Source organism: Lepidothrix coronata, unplaced genomic scaffold, assembly GCF_001604755.1.
Source record: "Lepidothrix coronata isolate B3197 unplaced genomic scaffold, Lepidothrix_coronata-1.0 Scaffold819, whole genome shotgun sequence".
Lineage (NCBI taxonomy): Eukaryota > Metazoa > Chordata > Aves > Passeriformes > Pipridae > Lepidothrix > Lepidothrix coronata.
Window position 1 is genome coordinate 1 of NW_016690999.1, and position 9,847 is coordinate 9,847.

Sequence of the window (9,847 nt, forward strand, 5' to 3'; positions counted from 1 at the left end):
GAGGAGGAGGAGGAGGAGCTGGAGCTGCTGGAATCAGAGCTGGAGCTGGAGGCAGAAAGTCGGGAAGCTGCCACTTGTTGGGCGGATTCCGGCTTCTCATTGGCTGCAGGGGGGGGGAAAAACTGGGAATGAGTGGCAGGATCCAGCGGGATCAGCACCCCAGAAACCCATCCTGGCACCTGAAATTCCATCCTACCCCCCATCCCAACATCCCAGACCTCCATCCCGATGCCCATTCCCAAAATTCCAGACCCTTCTTGGGGGGTTTCTTGGCCCAGTTCAGCTCTGACATCCCACCCCAACCCCCCTCCCAACACTCTGAACCCCATCCCAGCCCCAAATCCCAACACCCCACCCCCCACGCCGACGTCCCAGACCCCCATCCCAACATCCCAGTGCCCATTCCCAAGATTCCAGACCCTTCTTGGGGGGTTTCTTGGCCGAGTTCAGCTGCCCACTGACGTCCTGGAGACGCTTTTCCAGCTCCCTCTTCTTCTCCAGCGCCAGCTCCTCTTTCGTCTTCCCCACCGGCTTCTTCATGGCTACAAAAAGAACCCCAGGAAAATCCCACTGGATCCACACCCCCTCTGCCCCCCCCAGATCCCTGGGACTCCTCCAAACTCACTCTCGCTGTAGGGTTTCCGGGGTTTTTTCCGGAGGCAGGACAGGACGTAACGCTCCAGCTCCCTCAGCGTGGAGGGTTTGAGGGTCTCGAAGTCGATCTCAATTTCCTCGGGATTGGAATCCCGCAGGGAAGGCTCCCGGGATTGGATGATGTGCACCACCCTTCCCAGTTTTTCCCCGGGAAGTTTGTTGATGTCCAGGCTCAGCTGACGCTTCTCGTCGTAGGTCATGGGTTTGGATTCCTCCTCTTCCTCGGAATCGTAGAGGGATGGAGGGGCTGGCAAGGCAGGTTTGGCGGATTTCTTGGAATTCCTGGTGGGAAGAAGCACCCGGGGCTCCGTTGGCGTGGGCCCTGCTGGGGTTTTGTGGTTCCCAGGGAGCCTGGGGTGGTCCCACAGGGATTTTGGAGCCCCATCCCGACATCCAAAACCCTATTCCAGCATCCAGAACCCCCATCCCTACCTCCTGAACTCTCATCCCCACATCCAAAACCTCCATCCCAATATCCAGAACCCAGCATCCTGAACCCCATCCCAATGTCCACATCCCTCATTCCAGCATCCTGAACCCCCATCCCAATATCCGGAAACCCCATCCTGGCTCCTAAAATTCTCATCCCAACACACAGAACCCCAATCCTAACATCTGGAGCTCCTTCCCAGCACCCTGAACTCCCGTCCCAGCTCCCAAAATTCCTATCCCAACACCATGAACCCCATGCCAGCGTCCAGCACCTCCATCCTGCCTCCCCAAATCCCCATCCAGACACCCCAAACCCCGATCCCAACGCCCAGAACCCTTTGCCCCACCCTCCCCGGGCCTCCTTCCCACCATTCCCACCATTCCCACCATCCCCTCACTTGGATCCGCCGCCACCTCCAGCTTTCCGGGCCCTCCGCAGCTGCGCCTGCCTCGCCCTCGTCTCCTCGTCCCTCCCTTTGTGCTTCTCCGACTTCTTCCTCTTCCTCTTCTCCCGCTTTTTCTTGGGTTTGGACACGGGGCCCTGCGAGAGGGCAGCCAGCTGCTCGTGCACGGCCCGCAGCTGTAGGGGGGAGGAGACACCGGGGGGGGGGTCAGGGAGCTGATCCCGAGGGAATTCTGGCCGCGGATCGTTCCCTGGGACGGCCCCTCACCTGCTCCTGCAGCTCCGCCAGCCGGTTGGCTCGTTCCTCCTCGGAATCCGAGCTCTCCTCGCTCTCCGAGGAGCTTTCCGTGCTGGTCTCGTCATCCTCGTCGTCTTCGTCGTCCTCGTCCTCGTCGTCCTCATCGCTGGAAGATTCCTCGGAGGAGGATTTGGGAACGGGCAGCGGGGTGGACACAGAGGGAGCTCCGGCATCCTGCGGCTCATCCGGCATTTTGGCGTAGCTGAACTCGAACACGTCCTGGAAGGGGGGGAAAATTTGGGATCGGGGTGGGAGTTTGCGGTGGGGTGGGGTGGGATAGCCTGGGGTCTGGTACATCTGCAATCCCCTCCTGACACCTGGGACCCCCATTCCAGTGCCTGTGATCCTCATCCCAAACCTCAGAAACCCCATTTTGAAATTTGGAATCCCCATTTTGAAATTTGGAATCCCCATCCCAACATCTGAAAACCCCATCCTGGCTCCCACAATTTCCATCCCAACACCTGGAACCCCCATTCTGAACCCCATCCCAGTATCCAGACCCCACATCCCAACATCTCAAATGCTGGAATTCCAGGCTTTGGTGTGGGATATCATGGATTTTAATGGGATTTGTGGATTTGGGATGGGATATCCCAGATTTCAAGAGGAGCGAGGATGACCTGGAGCTTCCTGGCCAACACCTAGAACCTCCATCCCAACCTCTCATACCCATCCTGTGCTGGAATTCCAAGATTTAGGGGTTGGATATCCTGGGTTTTAAAGGGATTTTTGGGTTTGAGGGTGGGATATCCCGGATTTTAAGGGGGTTGGGAATGACCTGGAGCTTCCTGGCCATGGCCACCACATCGTGGTCGGGCGGGTTGTACTTGTAGCAGTTGGAGAACATCAACCGCACGTCGGCCGCGAATTCCTGCGCGTCGTGGTAGTCCCGGTTCTCCATCTTCCTCTGGGGGGGCAAAAGGGACAGGAATGACCCCCCAAACCACTCCAAATCCACCCTGGGGACCCCTCAAAACCTTCCTGTGATCCCCCTTGAGAATCCCCCCCCCAAAAAAAAATCCCAAAACCACCCCTCGGGGACACCTCAAACCCCCCCGTGATTCCTCTTGGGAATTCCCCAAAACCCCTCCTGTGTCCCTTCCCTCAACTCCCCCCGAGGTTCCCGGGGTTCCCCAAAGGATTTTCGGGATTGCCGGCTCCGGGGGGTGGTTCCAGAGCCCCCACCTTGATGGTGCTGAGATCCATGGGGTGCTTGATGATCTCGTGGTAGTCGTGGAGCCCCAGGGCCGAGGCGTCCACGGGCTTGTAGAAGGGCCACGCGTAGGCCGCGTGCTTCTTGGACAGCAGCTCCTTCAGGATCCCGTTGCAATACTTGAGCTGCTCCGAGAGCTTCCCCTTCTTGGAAGTTTGGTGCTGCTGGGAATCCGGGAGGTCCTTGCGGGGGGGTTTGATGGGGCGGCCGCTCTCGCGCCGGGCGGGGATCTTGGCAGGTTTCGGGAGGTCCGGGGGGGCTCCGGAGGCCGAGGGGGACGGGGAGGACTCGCCGCCGGTGCTGGTGGCGATGATGGCCGTGGTGGTGGGCGTGGTGGTGTCGGCTTTCCGCTTCACCCCCTTTTTCTGGGAAGAGAAAAGGTGGGATCAGAGGGGTCGAGAGGGGGAGGGTGGAAGGTGGACCGGCAGGTGGGACCCTCGTCCTCGCATCTGGGATTGACATGTGGGACCCCCATCCCAACATCTCCAACCCTCATCTCAACATCCGGAAACTCCATCCCAGCACCAACATCCCTCGTCCCAGTGTCTAAAACCTCCATCCCAACCCCCAGAACCCCCATCCCAGCCCCCTCGATCCCCCACATCCCATCTCCCCCAGAATTCCCACCTTGGCCACGGGCTGTGTGGGCGCGGGCGGGGCCAGGACGGCCGGAGCGTTGGGATGCAGGGATTTCAGGATGGGGGCGGAGATGACCGAGGGGTGGGGGATGTTGACGATGGTTGTGGGGATCTCGGGGGTCGTGGGGGGGTACACTGTGGGCTGGGACACCGAGGACACGGCCGGGACCTGCTGAGCTGCCGTCAGTCCCGCCAGGAGCGCTGCAAACGGGGAGAGAAAAAAACCTGGGAATGCTGCTGTTATCCCAAGGGACACCCAGGGGAAAAGGGGCTGGGGCCCCCTGGGGGCCTCCCAAAGGATACAGGGAATACATGGAGCCAAGGGTTGGAGAACCCCTGGGCCCTCCACTGTCATCCCACTGTTCCCAAGGGACACAGAGAACACCTGGAGATGGGGATTGGGGACCCCTAGGAATGCCAGTGTTATCCCAAAGGACACCCTGGAATACTGGTGCCAGGTCTGGGGACCCCCAGGACCCCTCAATGTCGCCCCAAGGGACACAAAGCACCTGGTGGAGCTTTTGGGGACCCCCCACCGTCACCCTCACCCATTCCCAACTTTTAGGGCCCCCCTTTTCCTCACCTGCTGCCCTGGACGCCCCCTTTTTATGGCTGTTCTTGGCCACAGGCACCACGATCTCCTGCTCCTCCGGAGGCATCTGGGCCACCTTCTGCAGGAAGATCTTCTCCAGGGTCTGTGCCATCAGCACGATGTCATCCGTGGGCTGTGGGAATTGTTGGATCTGGAGTCAGGGAATGCCGGGCTCGACTTTTGGGGGGTGCCAGGGGTGTTTTGGGGGCGGTCCCACCTTGTTGTAGATGTAGCAGTTGGTGAACATGGTGTTGAAGTCCTGCATGCACTCGGCTGCCCCCCAGTAATAGTTGTTCTCCAGGCGCCTCTTGATGGTTCCCATATCCATGGGCTGCTTGATGATCTTGTGGTAATCCTGGGAAAACAGCGACAGCGGGGATCGGGGGGTCACCGCGGGGTCACTCGTGTTCAGCTGAAGGGGGGCTTAGGGGGTGGAAAGGGGAAGGGGAGGAATTCCCTGTGGATGTGGTGGGAATGACTGGGAATGTTGTTGGAAGCAGCTCCGAAGGGGGGGGTTCGGGGTGGTCAGAGGGGTGGGAGCAGCTGGGAGGCGACACAGGGGTGGGAGTGGGAATTTAAGCTGAATTTAAGGGGAATTTAAGCTAAATTCAAGGGAAGTTTAAGCTAAATTTCAGGTGGATTTAAGCTAAAGTTGAGGTGAATCCAACCAAAACTTGAGGTGGATTTAAGCTTAACTTGAGATAGGTTTAAGCTAAACTTGAGGTGGATGTAAACTAAATTTAGGAGAAATTTAAGATAAACTTGAAGTGAATTGAAGCTAAATTCAAGGTGAATTGAAGCTAAATTGAACCCAGATTTAAACTAAATTTAAGGAGAATTTAAATTGAACTTAAGGTGGATTTAAGCTAAACTTAAGGCAAATCAAAGCTGAACTTACAGTGGATTTAAACTAAGTTCAAACTGAATCTAAGCCACATTTAAAGTGAATTTATATTGAATTTAAGATGAATTTAAGGTAAATTTAAGCTGAGTTAAGGTTAAAGTTCAGATGAAGTTAAGCTAAATTTCAGGAGAATTAAAACAATATTGAAGATGGACTGAAGTTAAACATAAAATGAATTTAAACTGAACTTAAGATAAATTGCACCAAAGTCTAAGGTGGTTTTAAGCCAAATTAAAGCCAGCTTTAAGGGAAACAGAAGCTGAATTCAAGCTAACCTTAAGGTGAATTTATAACACGGATTGAAACCAAATCTAAGGTGGACGTAAGCTAAACTTAAAATGAATTAAAGCTAAGCTTCAGCTGCATTTAAGCTAAACCTAAGGTGAGTTAAAGGTAAACTTACCAGGAACCTGACCTAAATTTAAAGGTAAACTACAGCAAATTTGGAGTGAATTTAAACTAAACCTATCTTGACCTGAACCTAAATTGAAGGTGAGTTGAAGGGCAATTAAAATCAAATTTCAGGGGGCAATTTAAGTTGGGCTTAAGTCGAGCTTAAACCGAATGGGAACAGCAACCCCTCCGGTTTGAATTTACCTCCTCGGGCTTTAACTCCTTGGGCGCCACAGGTGCCTTAAATTTGGGGGCCTCGGGATGTCTTCTACAAACTCATGGATGGGAGACATCTGCAAAACGCATTCAGGGCACAAGAGATTAGGTCGGGAAGCGCCGGGAATATCCCTCATCCATAACTTTGTAGGGACATCGGGATCCCTCCTCCGGGAGAGCGGGAGCCCCGGGGGTGGATGTAGGATGGGATAACGGGGTGACACCTGTGGCCGAGCGGGATTAAAATAAAAGCTGGATCTACCTCTGCCTGAGTGGGATTAAGGACTGGGGGGAGGGGAGGGGTCGCACACCCACACGGAATTCCCGGCATTCCCACCCTCAGGAATTACCGGCAGGCCCAACTTGACAGCGTCCACGGGCTGGCGGAAGGGCCAGGCGAACTGGTGCTTCCACAGCGCCTTCATCACCACCTTGTGCAGGTACTGGAGCTGGTTGGTGATCCGGCCGGGCTTTTTGGGATTGGAAACCTCGGGAGGCGGCGGATTGGCCTGAGGGTTGGGAAGGGCCGGAGCCGAGGCCATGGTGGGGCTCTCGAAGCCCTCGTAGAGCAGCGAAGGTTTGCGGATCCGCTTCCCGGGAGTCGACTCCGTCGGCGTCGCCAGCGCCATGAGCCCGGCATTGCCCTCCCCCAGGAGCCTGCGAGGGAGGGGACAACACGTGGGATTCAGGGAGGGGATTCCCGGGAAGAACCACTACGGAGCACCACCATTCAGACCTTTGGGGATGAGGGGGAGCTTCCCAAGGGAATTCTGGCCATGAATCCCCATGGATTCTGCCCGGGAGCTCCCACGGATTTCAGCCACGAACTCCCAGGAATATCAGCCCTGAACCCCCATGGATTCTGCCTGGGAGACCCTATATTTCCCCCAGGAATTCTGTCCATAAAGTCCTGGGAATTTCAGCCCTGAACCCCCATGGACTTGGCCACAAACCCCCAGGAATTCCAGCCACGACCTCATGGGAATTTCGGCCCTGAAGCCCCATGGACTTTGTCGTGAACCCCCAGGAATTCTCCCCAGGAGCTCCCATGGATTTCAGTCACCCGGCATTGCCCTTCCCCAGGATCCTGTGGGGAGGGGAGGAGACACACAGGGGTTAAGGGAAAAGGGGGATGGATCTGCTTCCCAGAATTCCCCGGAGGGAGTCCCGGAAGGAGCTGACACTGCTCCTTGAGCTGCTATCAGGGCCGTTACCACTGTCCAGATCTTTGGGATGAAGAGGAGCTTCCCATGGGAATTCTGGTCGTGAACCCCCACAGATTCTGCCCACAAGCTCCCACAGATTTCAGCCATGAACTCCCAGGAATTCTGGCCATGAACTCCTGAGAATTTCAGCCACAAACCCCATGGATTTTGGCCAGGAATACCCGGGAATTTTAGCTGCAAACTTCCATGAATTTTGGCCATGAACTCTAGGGAATTTCAGACAGGATCCCCCATGGATTTCAGCCATGAACTCCCAGGAATTCTGGCCGTGAACTCCCGGGAATTTCAGACACGAACCCCCATGGATTCTGCACAGGAGCTCCCATGGATTTCAGTTATGAACACCCAGGAATTCTGGACCTAAACTCCCAAGAAGTTCAACTCCAAACCCCCACGGATTTTGCCATGAAACCCCATGCATTCCACCCATGAGCTCCTGTGGATTTCAGCCACAAACCCCCAGGATTCTGTCCACAAGCTCCCAGGAATTCCCAGGAATTGCACTGATTTCTGGGAAAAATCAGTGGTTTAGAGCAATAAACAGCATTTTAGGGCAACAAGGAGTCTGAGGGTCCTGAAATATCCAGAAAAAAGGAAAATTACGGAAAACAAACCGGGAAATGCCACAGTGGCCATGGGGACCCCTGGGACACCACCACCAAGGTTTGGGGGGATTCCCGGAACAGGGACCCCCAGGACAGTGATTCCAAGGCTCCAGGGACCCCCAGGACACCAACACCAAGGTCTTGGGGGGGTCCCAGAACACGAACCCCCAGGCACCAATCCAAAGGCTTCAGGGACCCCCAAGACTCCCCCAAAATTCCAGCTGTTCCCTCAACCAGCTCCTGGCCGAGCTCTCGAGCCTCTCCCCCAGCTCAGCTTTGGGGGGGCTGGGACCCCCTTTTTTCCCTGAGCTGACCTCTGAGTGACCCCAGGAGTGTCCCCAAGGGCACGACCCCCCCATGACAAGGACAGTGACCCCCAGGGCCACTGTCACAGCTTGGGGGGTCCCACAGTGTCACTGTCACAGCATGAGGCTCCCTCAGGGTCACAATGTCGGGGTCACATCCCGCAGGGGTCCCAAAGTGTCACAAGGTGGGGGTCCCACTGTATTGGGATGACACAACCTGGGGGTCCCACAGTGACACTGTCACGACATTGGGGTCCCACTGCACGGGGGTCCTACAGTGCCACAACATGAGAGTCCCACAGTGACACTGCCATGGCTTGGGGGTCCCACAGTATCACAACATGGGGGTGTCAACATGGGGATTCCAGAGAGACACTGTTACAGCTTGGGGTTCTCAGTGACACAATTTGGGGGTCCCACCATGACACTGTCACAGCATGGGGGTCCCATCATGTGGGGAGTCCCACCATGACACTGTCAAATCTTTGGGGTCCTGCAGTGTCACAACATGGGAGTCCCACTGTGTTGGAGTGACACAACCTGGGGGTCCCACAATGACACCTTCCCACCCCGTGGAGGTCCCACAGTGCCACTGTCATGACATAGAGGTCCCACAATGACACTGTCACAGTGTGGGGGTCCCAACTTGTGGGGGTCTCACAGTGCCACAAGGTGAGGGTCCCACAGTGACACTGTCACAGTACGGGGGTCCCACTGAATGGGTATCCCAGTGTCACAAGGGGGGGGGGTCCCACCTTGCAGGGATCCCACAGTGACACAACACGGGGGTTCCACTGCATGGGGGTCTCACAGTGCCACTTCACGACCTTGCCAACACCAAGCCCCAACCCCACAACGCACCCTCCCCCATGAAACCCCAAAACCCCTTTAGTCCCCCCCGCACAAAGCACCTACTTGCTCTGGGGATTCACATTCTGCAACATCCCGACGGCTCCGTGCGCGGCCCGCGGGCCCTCGTCTCCTCTTCCTCCTCCTCCTCCTCCTCCTCCCGCCGTCTCCTCCGACGACCCCCCCACTTTGCCCGGCCAAAGCTCCGCCGCTCGCGGCCCGGTGGGGGCCCCCCCCCGTCAGCGCATCCCCGGCGGGATGAGGACGGGGAGGGGGTCGGGAGGCGAGCCAGGAGCCCCCCCTTTCCTCTATCTAATTAATTTTCCCTCAGGAGACGATGCCGGGACCCTCCCACGGCCTCAACATCCACGGGCGCGGCGAAAATGGCGGCGAGCGCTGAAGGGATGCAACGGGGGGGTACTGGAGGGGAGGGGGGGGTCCCCTCTTCGGAGCTTCACCGGGAGGCACAAACCCTTCGCGACGCGCTCGATACAACCCTCGGCGAGTCGCTCGGAGCCCGGAGCACCCGCAAGGACCGCAGACGAGGCGCTGAGCCGCGGGGAGGCCGGCGGATGACGGCGGATCGACGGGATCAGCGGCCGCGCTCCATCTTGGCTCGCTGAGGGAGGTGGAGGGGGGGAAGGAGGAGGAGGACGAGGAGGCGGCCGCTCGCCGCCGGTGGCCGCAGGCAGGGGTCGCTGCGGAGGCCGGGGAGGGTTTCCCCCCCTCGGAGCTTCTCCGGGGGGATGGAGCCGAGAGAGGTTGGTTGCTTTTTTTTTTTTGAAGGGGCCGCCCCTCTGCGCGCTCTCTCTCGCTCGCTCGCTCTCTCTGCCGCGGCCCGACCAGCTCCGTCCCCTCGTCCACCGCGAAATGGCGCCGCTCGGCCTGCCCCCGCCCGCCCTTATATAGACGCGACCGGCCTCCCCATTGGCCGCCGACACTGCTGATGTCACGAACCCGCCCCTCCCCGCCCAACCGTAGCCTCATTGGGCGGTGGCACTTCCAACACCGCGCTCTCATTATTCGACTGGCGCGTCAATCACCCCTACCTCCACCCGTGCGGCCCCGCCTCCCCGCGCGGCTTTTCCGCCCGGCGCCTTCACTGAGAGCGGGCGG

The 9,847-nt window shown here is 57.7% G+C and overlaps 1 protein-coding gene across 1 annotated transcript; it reads right to left on the minus strand.

The window, feature by feature from the left end:
- Positions 1–5: 5 nt before the first annotated feature.
- On the minus strand, positions 6–9,791 carry BRD2 (bromodomain containing 2; the record flags this gene model as incomplete). The annotated part of the gene is made up of 12 exons (XM_017840087.1): positions 8,798–9,791; positions 6,097–6,403; positions 4,451–4,588; positions 4,225–4,366; positions 3,631–3,842; positions 2,976–3,368; positions 2,569–2,697; positions 1,758–2,006; positions 1,485–1,666; positions 626–936; positions 420–542; positions 6–103 (listed from the first exon to the last, which is right to left on the minus strand). Coding segments are annotated over exons 1-12 (2,313 nt in total), but the record flags the coding sequence as incomplete, so codon positions are not given.
- Positions 9,792–9,847: the final 56 nt, after the last annotated feature.